The sequence below is a fragment of the Garra rufa genome, chromosome 19 (assembly GCF_049309525.1).
Source record: "Garra rufa chromosome 19, GarRuf1.0, whole genome shotgun sequence".
Taxonomy (NCBI): Eukaryota; Metazoa; Chordata; class Actinopteri; order Cypriniformes; family Cyprinidae; genus Garra; species Garra rufa.
In genome coordinates, this window is record NC_133379.1 from 29,229,087 (window position 1) to 29,247,547 (window position 18,461).

At 40.7% G+C, this 18,461-nt stretch overlaps 1 protein-coding gene across 1 annotated transcript; it reads right to left on the bottom strand.

The window, feature by feature from the left end:
* Nucleotides 1–416: 416 nt before the first annotated feature.
* Nucleotides 417–3,174, bottom strand: chchd10 (coiled-coil-helix-coiled-coil-helix domain containing 10). Its single transcript, XM_073825009.1, has 4 exons — nt 2,994–3,174; nt 2,230–2,464; nt 1,989–2,130; nt 417–612 (listed from the first exon to the last, which is right to left on the bottom strand). The coding sequence occupies exons 1-4, from the start codon at nt 3,035–3,037 to the stop codon at nt 593–595; spliced, it is 441 nt and encodes a 146-aa protein (XP_073681110.1). The 5' UTR covers nt 3,038–3,174; the 3' UTR covers nt 417–592.
* Between the last annotated feature and the right edge of the window lie 15,287 nt (nt 3,175–18,461).

Genomic DNA, 18,461 nt, shown 5'->3' on the forward strand with positions numbered 1-18,461 from the left:
GGCTTTTGTTTTGTAACTCTATTAGACACTTGTAAATCATAATCAAGACTTTATCACAATGGACTGTTCCACGTGCACTTGAAAAGATACACAACAGAGCAGGGTGATGACATATGGGACTTTGGACCACAAAACCAGGGTAGCACGGGTATATTTGTAGCAATGGCCAAAAACACATTGTATGGGTCCAAATGATAGAATTTCTAAGAACTTCATTTGGACATTTGGATTTTTGCACCCTCAGATTCCAGTACAAATAGTTGTATTTCTGCCAAATATTGTCATATCCTAACAAACCATACATCAAAAGCTTATTTATTCAGCTTTCAGATGATGTTAAAATCTCATTTATGAAAAAATTGTGGTCCAGTGTCACATATGAATGACATGCTTAAAAAACAAGCAAAGAAAAAAGATAAATAGAAGTCTCTTTAATTGTACAGCCTCATTTACATGATTAGATATTTAAAGTATTAATGTGTATTTCACAACTATAAACATAAGTAAGTCACAGTAACTGCTGAAAATATTGAGAATCTGGCCCAATAGTTCATTTGACTACATTTAGTGTTTAGATCGCCCATGTTCTCCATCACACCAGGGATGTTACACCTAAAAGAGACAAAATATCAGAAGTCATTCCAAGGACAACAGGTTTTTATCAGTAATAGTACATTAATGCATGATGTGGATCTCTTACTTCATTCTTGGGTATTTCTTACAAAAAAGAATTTCAACTTCAATTTCAAACACTTTGAAACAAAATTACTATCCAATTTGTAATTTCTTTGTGTTGTCTATTAGATTCACATAACCGGTTTTATGTTAGTACTGTTAGTAATGTGGATTCCGTAATGATTCCAAAAATGAAGTACTTGCAATTAGATTAAATTACATTGTAAAATACTCATAATCAGACTATGGTTACTTTTTTATTGATTACATGGTTGCATATAATTTACACAATAGCGAAGACTAGCAGTAAACAAATCAAATATATATTTTTAAATTGATGTTATGATTTAATTAATTATTAACTTTTCAAATCCCTTGCAGTTCCTTCACGAACCCCACTTAAAAAAACCCTGACATAATGTAATGTTTAATGCACTTAACAATGAACAGAACATATTTTCTTACTTTATATTTTTATATAAATATGGTACAAGATTATCCCATTTAAATTAGTGCTTTCAAATGATTAATCGCATCCAAAATAAAAGTTGTGTTTACATAATATGTGTGTATATACTCTTTATATTTATTATGTGTATATAAATACACACACATGTATGTATATATTTAAGAAAAATATGATATGTTTATTTATTAAAAGTTAGCGCTGGGCAACAACTAATTGAGATTAATCACTTCCAAAATAAATTTTTTGTTGTGATAAAGACACACACATACAGTATATATTTTGAAGAATATTTACATTCATATGATTTACAGTATATATAAATATTTAATATATAAATATAAATTTTTTCATAAATACAGGCCTACACATATAAAATATACAGTACACACATTATGTACACAAAAACTTTTATTTTAGATGCGATTAATTGTTGCCCATCACTATAAATATTTAAATTATATATTATATATATATATACATACACACATGTATATACATGTAAATATTTTCAAAATATATACTGTGTCTGTGTGTATGCATTTATATATATATATATATATATATATGATATACACAGTATATACACACATTATGCAAACAAAAACTTTTATTTTGGATGCAGTTTGACAGCACTAATTTAAATATAAATGAGGTCAAAAGTCTAAAAATCTAAATGTAGTCAGATTATATTATATGTGTAATGTAATGTCTTATGTTACTAATTACAATTTTTGTCATGTAATTTGGAATCAGTAACAGACCATAATTTGTAAGTAATCTACCCAGCTTTGGTACTGTCCTAGATGAGTATCATGTCTTATGTCTGTGTTGATGAGAAGCTTACCATGTGAGAGTTTACACTGCTTAAGAGCTTCATTGAAGCCTTCGCACAAGCTCAGATCAGCCTGATTCGTGGCACAATCCAGAAACTGCCTCACCTCAAAGAGACATGGGCCAGACTGAGAGGGTGGAAGTCGTGAGGGCTCCTGCAAGCATAAATACAACATGAGATGATGTAACCCCTGTCACGCTTATTAGTTTGTGCCAATATTCTCACAAAAAAATATGGCATTTTTAGGCATCACCTGATATGTGGGTGCAGGTTTGGGTGCCTCTGAGCTGCTGCTGCCTCCACTGAAAGCACCTGTGAGGGCACCGCCCACCACATGCCCTACGGCTGACCCGACCGCCACTCCGGCAGCTGTGGTGGCCATCTGGGCCATGAGCCCTGGCTGCTTTGGCTGGGCAGCGGCAGGGACCATTGCCATTGGAGGAGGTGGTGGTGGTGCGTGGGCTGGGGCGTAGGATGGGGCAGGAGCACTGAAAAGACAACAAGGTGAAATATGTTATAGAATAACCAGGTACAAACCAGCTTATGTCACTATGCAATCCCAGTCCTCCTAAAGGGTATACATAGAAAACAAGATGTAAAGAATATATTTTACATTACATTAACCTGAATCTGTATCACGTGATATGTGTCTTTGAACTGCCTTTGGCAACTTCAGATGGAAAGAAGATAAAGTCTTAAATCTGCTTTGCGTCATAGGCTATCAAATAACAGACGTGCATAAATAAATACATTTAAATAAATACTTCTGGTAACGATAAAATAACATGTTTTTGGTTTGACCTCTCACCTACTGCTCTAGATGTATTTGAGATACGCAGAAGGAACAAGCAAACAAACATTCAATCTAACGTTTTCATAAGCAGTCTACTGTTTCTTTTTTTTTAAATGATGCTCTCGTATCTCATAACTTTACCCTCTATATAAAGCAAAGTTAGCTTGCAGCTCGCTAACGCAGTGTGCGTTATAAAACTATATGAGCCAAAGTGTCTGAGATACCTTGCTGGTGCTGGTGAAGGACGACTGCGACTTCCTCTTGCCATTTCAAAAGATTGTAACAGTAATCAATCCCCAGTTATTATTATAAAGTCGCAAACAAGCTCGAAGGTAGTTAAATCCACTCTGTCCACGCACAGACTACTGAATGACAGCCGGTAGACACACGTGCCTTTGACCTTGTGTGGTTATACATTCGCCGCGCATGCGCATGTAACGTTAAGTGTTCTAGAAAAGAGCAGCGATTAAATAGTTATTTTTTGAGCTATGCGATTATTTCTTTTTTATGTAAATTTATTATGTGTAACTGTTTCATTTATCCTTAAGAGATTTCTAAAATGACCACGCACGGTATAATTGTAGAACATCATCTTCTCTCATAAAAAGACGGTGTGACGTTCAATGTAGCAGATATCATGTAGAATTAGCCAGTTTATTTATGTTTTTTACGTTTCGTTTTCTAAGCTCATTTGTTGGCAAATCCGAAAACATTCCTCATATTTGAATAAACAAACTTTTATACTAAATAGAAACACACTTGAAGGCGGTAGATCATCTTATGTCCCAAGCATTCCCACTAGATGGCACTAGAATGTCGGTATTGGAATATGTCGGCATCGCCGTCAACTCAATCAAACTGTCAAAAAAGCGGCAATTTCAATTCTGCACAAAACAGACAGAGTGAAAGATGTTTTAGAAAAACAAAATATCTGAGGCTGTTTTAGATCTGTCATGTTTTATTGCGACGTCTGCTTTTATAGAGATTTTATATGAGATGCTTTTATTGTTTCTTAAACAAAAACATAGATATGGTGCAATTTTCAGTTGTAAACAACAGCTATTTGCTGTTAATACTAGCTATTTGTCAATTTGGAAAATAAAAGTTAACCTATTATTGGTTAGATTTTCCCAGAGTTTCATGTAGAATAAACCATTCTGTCAACATTTCCCTTATGTTTTGTCAAACCTGTATGACATTCTTTCTTGTGCAGAAAAATACCCAAGATGCCCTCTCTAAAGGGTGGCACTATCTTAATCATTTGCTTTCAAAGTATATAGACATTCTGATAGATAACTTCTGATAGATCCTTCTAGTAAAAAAGTCATACAGGTTTTGGAATAACATAAGGGTTAGTACAGTGGTGGCCAAAATTATTAGAACAGTAGTATTTTCACCAGCTAAAAATAAATCTTTTAAAAAGTTATTTCCGTGTTTTGCTATAGTGTCAGTAAGAATCTGATTTTATCATCATCCAGTCTGTCTGGAATGACATGAAGAAACACAAACTGAGACAGACTAAATTCAGAGGAACTGTGGCAACATCTCCAAGATGCTTCAAGAAACCTCCCTGCAAAGCTACCTGAAAAACTATGCGTAGTGTACCTAGGGCAAAAGCTGCTTTAAACACAAAAGATGGTCACACCAAATGTTGATTTCATTTAGTTAATAGCAGTTAACTGATAAAGAAAAACTATTTTTGACAGCATCCTTTGACATTAAACTTTTTAACAGTACTGTTGCTTTGCAGGTAGGTTGACATTGCCACAGTTCTTTACTTTGTCTCAGTTTGTTCTGTTTCTTTATGTCATTCCAGACAGACTGGATGATGATGAGATGAGATCTCTGTGTGGAGCACTGGCTGTTGTCAGACTCATTGTGCTAACAAATATTTCACTGGATTATTACAGTTAATGGCAAAATTAATATTTGGACATGTAAACTGATTTAAAACCATTTTTAGCTGGGGAAAATACTAGTGTTCTAATAATTTTGTCCACCACTGTAAATGATGACAGAATTTTAATTTTTAGGTGAACTATCACTTTAAATTTTTAAATCAGTCATGGCATCTTCCATAATCTTGTTTTTGTCCGAGTAGAAATTGTAATCTGAAATGGAAAAGTGTAATTTGACTAAAATGCTTTGCAGGGACATAAACATGTTGATAAAAACAGCACAAATAATGGCCAAAATGGTGCTGTGGTTACAGCTGGCCTGATAATTTCTGCTTAGTGTGTGGTGTGGGGAGCTCAAATTTACTTAAATTGGCATGATTCACATCCCAATCTCAGATGGCAGGCAGTGATTCAGCCTGCATTGGGTTTTGTATAAGGTTCTGCCTTATTTCACCATGATAGGTGGTCTGTTGCACCTCTATATTAGTGAGTTTATAGGAGATTAAACTTAAAGAAGCATTAGGGCTCAGTGGGAATACTTTGTCCATATGGTCTGTGATGAGGTTGTGTGCATCTGATCTCCACAGGCGTCCATGGTGAATTCCGGAATGATTCACAAGTCTGAAAAGCAGTTAAAAACAAAAGATCCCAGACCTGAGGAACCGAAGGGAACTGGGAATTACCTGGTCACAGTGGTTTTTGGTTGTGTCAGCATTTCTACTTTATAAATAGTGCAATGTGATTTATGTGGACACAAGTTTTAAATACTATGAAATATTGTGATAGCAGCTTTATGGCTGGAAAACACTACACTACAATTTTAAAGGAGACCTATTATGCTCCTGTTTAGAATATGTAATATAAGTCTCAGGTGTCCCCCAGAATGTGTCTGTGAATTTTCAGCTCAAAATACCTCACAAATCATTTATTATATCATTTTGAAAATGCCTATTTTAAGTGGAAGCAGAAACACGCTGTTTTCATGCATGGCTCTTTAAATGCAAATGAGCTGCTGCTCCCCGCCCCCTTTTCCAAAAAAGAGCTGTGCCTTTACAGCTCATACCTCAGATACTCTGCCAAAAAACATCTGTTTGGTTTTAATTAGTTGTTCAAGTATGTAGCACTGAAACCCTTTTGTAATTGTTAGAATTGGCCACAGATCAGCGATCTCTATGTAAAATGGTGCAGACCAACCTGAAAGTCGTAGAGACTTGAAACTTTGAGGGATGGTAGTACTCACACTGCCTACAATGTGAATCAGCCTGACAGGGGTGCTACAATGGACAAAAGTACAAAAGTTATCGCTGGAATCCTTGGCTCATGGTGGACAAGACGCACACCTCAGATTTGAAAGATTTTCGGGTATTTCGCATTTTTGAAAAAATCTACTTTTGGGAACTAGTCCTAGGTTTTTTGACCGATCGGAACCAAACCAGTGCAGAAAGATTTTCTAGAGAGTTAATATCAATAATTACCAAAAAAAGTTGAACTCAGATCTTGAAAATAAATATAAGCAAACATATGTTAGAACTGCAAACCAACAGTTTCTCTTTCTAACTAACCTTACATTGGTTTAATCACTCAATTAATTCTCTTTTGCTTTGTTCCCACCCTTCTGAATTATGTTGCATTGATAAGGAGTTATCACAAACTAAGACTGTTTAGTTGTGCTATCTTACAATCAATATATAGTAAATGTAAATTAAAGTGTTGCCTATGTAACAAATGAAAACTTGGAGTGGCGATGAGGTCCTAAAATGTATAGAAAAAGTCTTATATTTAGGTATTAAATTTAACTTCATGATTCCTGTTGTGACGTGTCAACAGAGGAATCTTGAGACATCGGATCCATTTGCAACAGATTTAATATATCAGACAGGTTATACAGGCGTTGGTCAATACTGGCAAACTGGTGTGGTATAGACAAATCCAATCGGGTAGTCAGAGTCCATGCAAAGGGGTCGAGGCCGGCGGCAGAGCAAAGCAATAGTCCGTATGGATAGCGTGGGTCAAACGAAGGCAGGCAGCAGAGGATCAGAAACCACATAAACAGTCCAGTTGGCAACGTGTAATCAGTCCGATAGAAAACGCTCAGGATTGGGAGGAAAACCATCAAAACTTCGCAATGAGAGTACCAGCGTGGCACGCTGATAAAGGGAACAGAAAGGAAGTGAACCGGGTGACCCGGAACCGGAAGTGCACAGTCCCAGGTACGGAATTGTGGGAAACTGAGTCAATATTCAGGTGAGGGTTCCCGCTGGCTGGGAACGGAGGGAGCCACAGAGACCGCGCTCGTAACAGAGCCCCTCCCCTGCGAGTGTCTCCTGGCACGAGGAGGCAACCGACGCCGAGGTCTACCTCTTCCACGGGGCCCTGGTCGATCTGGGTGGGTAGAGTGGAATTCCGTGATGAGGGACGGATCCAGGATGTCCACAACTGGCACCCAGGACCGTTCCTCCGGTCCGTAGTCCTCCCAGTCGACCAGGTACTGTAGGCGACCGTTCCGGCGTCGGGAGTCCAGGATGGTGCTAACTCTGTATGCCTCCTCGCCATCGATGATCAGGGGAGCAGGATTCTGTGGTGCGGTCTCGTCTAGGACCTCCGTCCCCTCGGGCTGACCAGCGGGCTTTAACAGAGAGACATGGAAAGTGGGTGAGATACGATATTCTGAAGGCAGATCGAGTCTGAATGATACAGGAGTGATTTGACGAGTAATTTGAAAAGGACCCACGTACCTGGGACTTAGTTTCTTGCAGGGTAACCGGAGGCGTAAGTTCCGGGTTGAGAGCCAGACCCACTGTCCTGGTTCATAGGAAGGATTGGGACGTCGTTGGCGGTCTGCCTGGACCTGGGTACGACGGACCGTCCGTTGTAGATGGACATGGGCCCGATTCCAGGTCTCCTCACTCCGCTGGAACCATGAGTTGACTGCCGGTAGGTCTGAGGGTTCTCCAGACCAGGGGAACAGGGGTGGTTGGAATCCTAATATGCACTGGAAGGGAGTCATGTTGGTAGAAGGTTTGTGAAGGGAGTTTTGGGCGTACTCTGCCCAGAGAAGGAAACGACTCCAGTCCTCCTGATGTTGTTGACAGTATGAGCGTAGGAAGCGAGTCAGTTCTTGATTAAGGCGTTCCACTTGCCCGTTGGCCTCCGGGTGATATCCTGAGGTGAGACTGATGTTTACATTCAGAAGACGGAAGAAGCTGGACCATAGGCGTGAGGTGAATTGTGGTCCCCTGTCTGAGACGATATCCTCGGGTAACCCATAGAACCTGAAGACAGAATTACAGAGAGCCTCGGCTGTTTCCAGGGCGGTGGGTAGCTTGGGTAATGGAATGAAGCGGCAACCTTTGGAGAACCGATCCACTACTGAGAGGATGGTGGTATATCCCTGGGACAGAGGAAGATCTGTTACGAAGTCCACAGCAATGTGAGACCACGGTCGTTCGGGAATAGGTAGAGGTTGGAGTAGGCCGGCGGGGAGCTGGTGAGAGGCCTTTGAGGTGTTGCAAGTAACACAGTTCTTTACGAATGTAATGGTATCAGTTCTTAAAGTGGGCCACCAGAATTTGTTATGAAGGAGTTGAATGGTAGCCTCAATTCCTGGATGACCAGAGCTGGGGGAAGTATGAACCTCAGAGAGAATGCGAGGACGGAGTATGGCAGGAACATAGGTGAGGTTATCTGGACAATCATTGGGAGGTGGATCTTGGACCTGAGCCTCAGTGATTTCTGTCATACAGTCCCATATGACGGGCGCCATGATCACTGAAGGGGGTAGAATAGCCTCAGGAGGATGAGGAACAAAGTCAGGTTCATGGATGCGGGAAAGAGCATCGGCTTTGGTGTTCTGGGAGCCGGGGCGATATTTAATGTCAAAGTGGAACCTCGTGAAGAAGAGTGCCCATCGTGCCTGTCGATGGTTGAGTACTTTAGCCACCCGCAAATATTCCAAGTTCTTATGGTCTGTAAGAATCGTAAACGGATGGCTAGCTCCCTCTAACCAATGCCTCCACTCCTCCAAAGCAAGCTTGATGGCCAGTAGTTCACGGTTGCCCACGTCATAGTTTCTCTCTGCCGGACTCAGTTTGTGGGAGAAAAAGGCACAAGGGAAGGTTTTTGGGGGTTGACCCTGTCGTTGAGAGAGGACTGCACCGACCCCAGTGCTGGAGGCGTCCACCTCAACGAGGAATGGTAATTGTGGGTCCGGATGGCGGAGGACAGGAGCTGTAGTGAAGCGCTGACGGAGGTCTTGAAAGGCGTGTACTGCGTTGGAAGACCAGGTAAGACGTTTCTCTCCTTTCTTGATCATGGAGGTTAATGGGGCAACTACACTGCTGAAGTTGCGAATGAAACGTCTATAAAAGTTTGAGAATCCCAAGAATCTTTGAAGTTCCTTGAGGGTCTTGGGACGGGGCCACTCCTGTACAGCAGTAACTTTGTCTTGATCCATTGCCACTCCCTCAGAGCTGATAACATATCCTAGAAAGCCAATTTTTTCCTGGTGGAACTGACATTTCTCCTGCTTGGCGTACAACTTGTGCTGGATGAGACGTTGGAGAACAGACCTGACATGTTGAATGTGTTCAGAAAGGGTGTTGGAGTAGATCAAGATGTCATCAATGTATACAATCACCCATCGGTTGAGCATGTCCCTGAACACCTCATTGATGAAGGCCTGAAAGTACGATGGACAGTTGGACAGGCCGAAGGGCATGACCCGGTATTCATAGTGACCTGATGTAGTAGAGAAAGCCGTTTTCCACTCATCTCCCTCTCGAATACGGATTAAGTTGTACGCTGAGCGGAGATCCAGCTTGGTGTAGAATCTGGCGGATCGAAGCTGTTCCAGGGCTGGAGGAACAAGTGGTAAGGGGTATCGGTATTTCACAGTCACCTCATTGAGTGCACGGTAATCAATGCATGGTCGTAGACCTCCCTCCTTCTTTTTGACGAAGAAGAATCCTGCTGAGGCTGGTGATGTGGAAGGCTGGATAAATCCCTTAGCGAGTTCCTCCTGAATGTACTGCACCATAGCTTCGGACTCAGGCTGTGAGAGAGGGAAGATACGGCCTCGTGGAATAACAGCTCCTGGGACAAGATCAATGGCACAGTCTCCTGGTCGATGGGGAGGTAAAACAGTGGCTTTGATGGCACTGAAGGCCTCAAGCAGATCCTGGTACTCCACAGGGATAGTGTTGCTTGATGATGCCGTGATGGAACTGGATGAAGACTGAATAGTGGGTGCAAGGCAGTGCTGGTGACAGTATGGTGACCACTGTGTGATGACCCCCTTAGTCCAGGAGATGGTTGGTTCGTGGCGCTCCAGCCATGGGAAACCCAAGATGAGTGGTGTCTGAGGTGATGTGATAATGAAGAAGCGAATTTTTTCCTGATGACCGGGTTCTAGTTGGAGAGTTAAATCCTCAGTAGTGTGGTTGACGAGTCCAGAACCTAGTGGTCTCCCGTCGAGGGCGGCCACTGCCACAGGAGAAGCACAAGACAAGAGAGACAGCTGATTAGTTCTCACAAAGTCCTCATCCATGAAGTTTCCCGCTGCCCCAGAGTCAATGAATGCAGTAGTCCTTATGAATCTCTCCCCAGATTTTAGCATAACCGGTATCACACAGCGGTTCACACAAAGTCTGTTAGAACTCACCGAGGTAGGTGGACGTGGTGGTCTGGTAGGACAGGTGGCTCGAATGTGTCCCGTCATACCACAGTACAGACACAGATGGTTACGCATCCTACGTTCTCTCTCCTCGGTGGTGATTCTGGTACCTCCAAGTTGCATGGGTTCGGGAGCTGCTGAAGCTGAGGATTGTGTAGTCTGAGGAAGAGCCATGGGAGGGAAATTCCGAACTGGCTTGCGAGTCCGCATAATATTATCCACCCGAACGGAAAGATCAATGTACTGAGGGAATGTCAAACCTTCATCACGGCAAGCCAATTCCACTTGGAGATCAGAATTTAGTCCCTTACGATAATGAAGCTTGAGGGGACCATCATTCCATCCGCTCTGAGCTGCCAGGGTGCGAAAATCCAAAGCGTAATCCGCTGCGGAGCGTCGGCCTTGACGCAATGCCAGAATTCTCTCCCCCGCATCACCGCTCTCTGGAGTGGGTTGAAATACCTCCTTGAAGCTTTGAAGAAACGTGGCAAACGTGGGGTAAGTAGCCTGGCCCAGATCCCAGACAGCCGTGGCCCACTCCAGCGCTCTTCCCGTGAGAAGAGAGCAAACAAATGCAATTTTGCTCTCATCAGTAGCATACAAGTTCGGCTGCTGATTCACAAACAGAGTACATTGAAGCAAAAAGCCCTTACACTTTGAAGCAGTCCCATCAAACTTCTCAGGGAATGCAAGTCGGGGGCTGGCAATGGCGGCCTGATTTCCCGCGGCGGGTGCAGGTGGTGTGATCGGTGCTGGCGGTGGAGCGGGTGTTGCAGCAGCCCGTAGAGACTGAATCGCCTGGACCAGTTGTGTGGTCAGAGTACTCAGGTGATCCAGCTGCTGCTGGTGGTGATACAACATCGAAGCTTGTGTAGACATCTCCGATGCGATCTGGGAAACTGTCGCTGGATCCGTGGGTGGCGAAGTTTTCTGTGACGTGTCAACAGAGGAATCTTGAGACATCGGATCCATTTGCAACAGATTTAATATATCAGACAGGTTATACAGGCGTTGGTCAATACTGGCAAACTGGTGTGGTATAGACAAATCCAATCGGGTAGTCAGAGTCCATGCAAAGGGGTCGAGGCCGGCGGCAGAGCAAAGCAATAGTCCGTATGGATAGCGTGGGTCAAACGAAGGCAGGCAGCAGAGGATCAGAAACCACATAAACAGTCCAGTTGGCAACGTGTAATCAGTCCGATAGAAAACGCTCAGGATTGGGAGGAAAACCATCAAAACTTCGCAATGAGAGTACCAGCGTGGCACGCTGATAAAGGGAACAGAAAGGAAGTGAACCGGGTGACCCGGAACCGGAAGTGCACAGTCCCAGGTACGGAATTGTGGGAAACTGAGTCAATATTCAGGTGAGGGTTCCCGCTGGCTGGGAACGGAGGGAGCCACAGAGACCGCGCTCGTAACACCTGTATATACCCTGGAGTAACAGCTCACTACCAGTAACAAAAGACACTGTAACAGCCTGTCACAGGCAATAAGTTGCATTTTTCATCAATTAATTCCTTAAATTTTCCTATGACTTTTCTTCAGTCTGGAAAAAAACATTGTAGTACAATTCTCTGGACTCTCTCTAGGTCAATAAATATAAGAAAAGAGGCCGTCCAAATTTACCCCAAATCCTATAAAGTCTGAAGAAAAACTCAAAACTTCACAAAACCTGGTGAGCACATGCGACAGGTGATTCTAAACAATCATGCAAAGTTGTAAGGAGATCAGACCACAGCTGGTGTTATAACAGTCAAAAACATAAAAAAAAACATAAAAAAAAAACATAATATTTCTAAGGCCAAAAATGCTTTTTTTAATCACTGATTTACATGGTTACAGGCTTGGTAAACAATTAGTCTTTTTCGATATTTGCTTAAATGCCTTAAAGCGCTTGAACCTTGATAATCGCTTCTTGCAGTTATATTTATCATGTCTATCGCGTTGAAATCATTCGTGGGAAAGCCATATTAGATTAAACATCTGATGTAGGGGTTTTCTGATGGGACTCTTAATAGTGTTCTGTGCTCATCTGTGTCGCCAACAACAGAAGAGTTAGCATGCTTTGATCAAACTTTTGCCACGGTGTTGTTTGATCGAACTGTTACATTGTTGTCACTAGCGAAAACAAAATGGCGGTGCCGTGGGTGGAAATGTGCAGATTAAGGGGTGCTAATATTATAATAAGACCCCCTTTCTGTGTCACAGGGGGAGCGAAATCTAAGCAGCTTGTTTTTTATCACCCAAAGGCTTACCAAAACAAAGTCACTGGGTTGGAGTCACATTTTCTGGGTTGGTAGATGCACCGGGGACCCGATTGTAGCACTTAAACATGAAAAAAATTCAGATAAGTCAGGAAAAGCCAAAAAGTTGATCAAAATAAAAAGATTGGTCTAATCATAATAATATGTATCACACTGAGATATATCTGTGCCAACATTTGCATCTTGCATCGCTGCTAAATAACAAGCTGCACAAAGCCAGCATGTGTTTTATAACCTCCACTCCTTCTCCACCATGGTCTTTCTTGTGGTCACGGGCACATGGGATGGAGGGATCAGGGTGAGGAGGGGTAGAGGCTATGATTCATTTCCACGGGGCTTTCTTTCATGTTTCCCCTGAGTGACGTTTAATAGAGCCTCAGGGGTCTGGTTGAAGCTGCTTCCATGGTGGAGTGTTTGAGGAGTCTGGCTTGCATTTTATCAGACCGAGGGGGCCCCGCAACCAAGAAAGAGGCTGACAACAGCACAAAAGAAGATTGTTTTGAACCTCCTTGTCCTCGTGATTGAAATTTTAGCTTTATTGTTCTTAATCAAAATAGTTTTGACAAATAAACACATAATTAACGGCTGAATGCTGGTATGGAGCCTATATGAACCCCCGTAGTTTGGCTGGCATACATGCACATACCTTGAATGCCTAAATGTAAAGCAAAATCTTGTGTGATAAGCATAAAGAGTGCTAGATTATTACTAGCTGACATGCACAACAAATATCAACTATATACACACACTTACGCATTCACTAGGAGAGTCTTTTGTTGTTCATTAGAGGCTTCTGAATGCCATTCTTACCCTAAAGGTTCATGATCCTGGTGGGATGTGAGGGCTCCAGCATTGTAATTTCTTCACAGGATTCCTTATTATTGAAAAGTCCCATGGGGCACAAGAAGAAAAGGGAGGCTTCAGGTAGTTTTGGATGTATGATCTTTTTCCACTCTTAACTTTCTCTTCTCCCTAAGCATCATTAGTGATACCCACCTGTTACAAACCATTGAATCTTAAAGAGCTGCGCTCCCAAAATATATAAACACGTTAAACATTTGGCACTGAAACAAAGAACTTGTCTCAATCAGTAACACCCGTTTAACCCACCTATAACCGCAGACACAAGTTCATTCTACCCTGTAATCAAATTTCACAATGCTGTGGGTGTTTTTGGTGATAAAATACTAATTTAGCAGGAAAACTACAACGAGTCATTGAGCCAGACTATCTTTCTGCTTTGAACCTTGTCTGAGGGATAATTACTTAAATAAGCTCAAACTCTCTAGGGAAGGATTTCGCTCGAGGAAATCTAAATGTAATGCATAGGCTAAGCAGAGAGAATTTATGCACTTGACTTTATCTCAAATGTGCAGTATGGGGAGATTGGAGCTACTTGTCACATTATATAGGTTAAGTTGTTACATTGGAATCTGTCAAACAGTTTATTACAGTTTTTTTCAGCCAAACTATATAGCTGCAAACAGCAATTGCCGGGGTTCAAGCGCTTTAAGGCATTTAAGCCTTGTTTAGCAAGTTCGTAGCCACCTAAATTAGTAATTAAAAAAAGCATTTTTTGGCAAATACAGGTAATTTTTCATAAAAATATGATGTTTTTTAAAAACATTTATGACTGTTACAGTGCCAGCTGTGGTCTGATCTCCTTAAAACTTTGCATGATTGTTTAGAATTTCTCATGTGCTCACCAGGTTTTGTGAAGTTTTTATGAAGTTTACTTTATACGATTTTGGGTAAATTTGGACAGCCCCCTTTTCTAAACGACTCCATTATAACCTCTTAAAGGGTACATTTCAACATTTTTTGATAATTATTAACCTAGAGAATCCAGAGAATTGTACTGCAGTGTTTTTTTGCAGTGTACCACAGTGGTCGATTTCTTTCAAATTTCTCTCAGAACTTTGTGGCTGTGAGTCGAACAGGCCTACAAGTTTCATTCTGATCAGCCTTCGTTAACCTTGTATAAAAGGTGCCCAAACTTTGTCGACCAATACCGGGCATTTTGTGATACACGCAAAAGTCCTTATAGACACTTGTGGTGCTTTGGACCAAGACCGTGAACATTGATTTTCATGTTGAAAGGACAAATGGTTGCACAGTTATAGCCATTTTTATGTTTTTCCCTCTAAAAGCGCCACTAAGTGAGCTCTTACATAAGTGTTCTGAGTTTGGCGAAGATATCTCATTCCGTTTAGGAGTTACTAAAAGTGGCCCCTTTTCGAAAGTTCAGCATTTTTTGATAGTTTGCATAGTTTGATAGTCAGCATTTTTTTATTTTTGGAAGAATAAAAAAAGGACTATAATTCATGGCAGGGCAAAACAATAAGTGTTACCAGACACCTTGTAAAATGGAGTTCAAGTGTTCTATGTCAAAAGGCACATTTGTATTCCATTCACTTCTAAACATTACCGGCTCGGGTTACATTATGAGCTAGTGGTTGATATTGGAAATGTCCTTGAGACGTTTAAATGTTTATGAGTTTGCTGGGAAAGCTGTGGGAGTGTGTACAATGTAGATGTACACTTTAGTAGATGTGGTAGCGCCTATTGACATGGTATATAGCGTTCACACTGGGCTGACAGTGCAAACAGAAGTGAATTCACTATCTGTCCTTCTGCTTTTTTCTGATCTCTCCAGCTTTCCACAACTGCACTCTAAAAAATAAAGGTATTTATTGGTGTCTATGGTTATGGGAAGAACACCTTTATCATCCATGGAACCTTAAATGTTCTAAAAGGTTTTTACATTATCAATACACTAAAAATAAGGCTCCAAAAGTGGGATTTCACAGCAATGCTACAGAACAACCTTTCTTAGAAGATCCATTCTTAGTGTGAAGAACCTTTTAAAAAAAATCTTTTTACACTTTAACCTTTTTCATGGAGCCATCGATGCCAATAAAGAACATTTCGTTTGTTCACACAAAGAGAAATGTTACTTTTGAGAACTGAAAAGTTCTTTGGAGAACCCAAAATCTTAAACCTTTATTTTTAAAAGTGTGTGGTACTTGGCTGAAAAATTAGATAAATAAAATTGATCTAAAACCCCCCTGCCCCCATCTACCGGGAGTTACAAGTGACCCTGTTATTTGAGATGAGTCTGCCTCATTGTGGTTCTCTCCACTAAAGTGAGGGGGATTGATGGTTTTTAGAGGAAGTCTGGACAGTCTTCCTTTGTTTTCCAACAGCTATCTGAAGACATAATTGATTATACATGTGTCCCATTGACTTTGTTGTGGTTGGTCCCTTTCTTAGAAGTTGGTGTCAAAGGGTTAACAAAGCCTGGCGTTTAGTTTGAGAGAATTGGCTACACTCAAAAAAAGAGGAAATTAAAAAAATTATTAAAGGCCAGCGATGCCATAGAAGAACCATTTTGCGTTCCTCAAAAATGGGTTCCTCAGATAAAAGTCTTTAAAGTTCTTCTAAAAGAATCAGTTTTTCTTAATTTGAAGACCATACAGTTGAAGTCAAAAGTTTACATACACCTTGCCGAATTATTGATATTCACTCTCCAGAGAATCTTTCTCCACTGGTTTGGTTCTGATCGGGTGAAAAACCTAGGACTAGTACGCAAAAGTAGTTAAAAAAAAAAAAAAGCGAAATACCCAAAAATTTCACGAAATACCCAAAAAGGTCTCTACAACTTACGGTTTGGTCTGCACGATCAGTTTTGCGTGAAGATAACTGTTGTGTGACCATTCTAACAACTAGGGTTTCAGCGCTATACACTTGAACCCCTAAATATGAATTATACACTACTGTTTTTCCATTTGAATATATTTTAAAACTGAATAATTTCTGCAATGGCAAAACTGAACTTTCAACAGCCTTTACTCCAGTCTTCATTGTCACATTATCCTGCAGAAATCATGCTGATTTGCTGTTCAAGAAACATTTTTTATTGTCAGTGTTAAAAACAGTTGTTCTGCTTAATATTTTTTTGGAAACCATTATTTTTTCAGGGTTATTTGATAAATAGAGGGTTTGCACTTACGTCATGGTTTGATCAGTTATCCGTATTCGTGGCTATATTGGAAATACTCGGATGTAAACAACAGCAAGGATTGCATGGTAAATTTACAACTGAATACGTTGTTCTGCTAATTTATGCTGTCTAAACCACAGAAAAAAAAAAAACGTTTGGAAGCAGCTAAATCATATAGAGAAGGACTTAGTAAGCAGGACAAACTAAAGTTAATAGGTGGTAAAGATGTGTACGAGCAGTATTAATTAAAATATTAGCCTAATATTTAACCTACCTGACTGGAAATGATAAGAACAAACACAAATGTTGTCCTGGAAATCCTGGTTCAGTTTGGCCAACCATAAACGCTTTTTGTTCCTCAGACAGTTTTTTGCACTCTTCTACTTGATTTGTTATAACTTTTGGCAGTCTGTAGTATTCCAAATGATTTTCCCAGTCCAACGAACTAGTACAGAACAAAACATGACAATATTTGATCATTTTCAGCAGCAGTAATCAGCAAAATATGCGAGTTTCGTTCGGTTCAGTGGTATTGTTTATACACTCAGTGCCGCCAATATGGCCGATTGATGACACGTTGTGAAAACACTGAATTAGAATTTGATCAGTTTAATGCACTCTTGCTGAATAAAAGTGTTAATTTCTTTCTAAACGTTACCCTTACTGGCTCTTACTAAACTTTTGAGCCGTATAGTGTAACATTATACTCCCATATGTTTATATGTGCTTTAGTGTCATTTCAGGTCTTGTACAATTGTACAACACATAATTACTTGTGGAGGAGAACCAGCTGGAGAAGGTACAAATTCAGATCATGTGCTTTGTGATACATGAATCATTTGCATGACCTCTTCAAATCTGTCTTTTACCACAAAAACACACATTTCCCTCCTGGCAAGAACCCAAAGCTGCCATTCACAATTCATTCAATTTGACAAGACACGATTATTTTTGGAAGAATAAAAAAAGGACTATAATTCATGGCAGGGCAAAACAATAAGTGTTACCAGACACCTTGTAAAATGGAGTTCAAGTGTTGTATGTCAAAAGGCACATTTGTATTCCATTCACTTCTAAACATTACCGGCTCGGGTTACATTATGAGCTAGTGGTTGATATTGGAAATGTCCTTGAGACGTTTAAATGTTTATGAGTTTGCTGGGAAAGCTGTGGGAGTGTGTACAATGGAATGGAGTGAAAATTTGTATCTTTAGACAATCACTCTCTTAAACGGATCAATGTGGCTGGGTGTCAGTGATTATGTGATTCAGCCACAGCTTATTGCGATGATGGGGAGCCTAAAGATCTCCACCCTAATGACCCCTTGCAGATGCTGACTTTGATTTTCGCAGGTGTGCAGATGTTTACGGCCAAAACATCAAGTAATGGTGTAAAAAGGAAAAGGGCAAATTTGAAAAGCATTTTCAGAGATTTTCCTGTTTGCTTACTTTGATACACCCCACCGTAAATGTGCTTTGAATGTTCAGTAGCAGAGATATTTTACAGCAGGGAGGCCCTTAACTTTACAGCTCTCAGTATTACAGTTAAGCTCACAAAACAGCCATCGCAGCAAAGTGTGAGTAAGACTGAGGTAAATATTAGGTGCTGTTAAGCTGGACGTACCTTTAGTAGATGTGGTAGCGCCTATTGACATGGTATATAGCGTTCACACTGAGCTGACAGTGCAAACAGAAGTGAATTCACTATCTGTCCTTCTGCTTTTTTCTGATCTCTCCAGCTTTCCACAACTGCACTCTAAAAAATAAAGGTTTTTATTGGTGTCTATGGTTATGGGAAGAACACCTTTATCATCCATGGAACCTTAAATGTTCTAAAAGGTTTTTACATTATCAATA

What these genes read in the sequence shown, in the direction of transcription:
- chchd10 (XM_073825009.1), bottom strand. Translation starts at nt 3,037, where the DNA reads ATGGCAAGAGGAAGTCGCAGTCGTCCTTCACCAGCACCAGCAAG. An exon ending in CCTTCACCAGCACCAGCAAG is followed by an intron (nt 2,465 to 2,993) that starts GTATCTCAGACA and finishes TTGTCTTTTCAG; the next exon opens with TGCTCCTGCCCCATCCTACG. An exon ending in AACCTGCACCCACATATCAG is followed by an intron (nt 2,131 to 2,229) that starts GTGATGCCTAAA and finishes TTATGCTTGCAG; the next exon opens with GAGCCCTCACGACTTCCACC.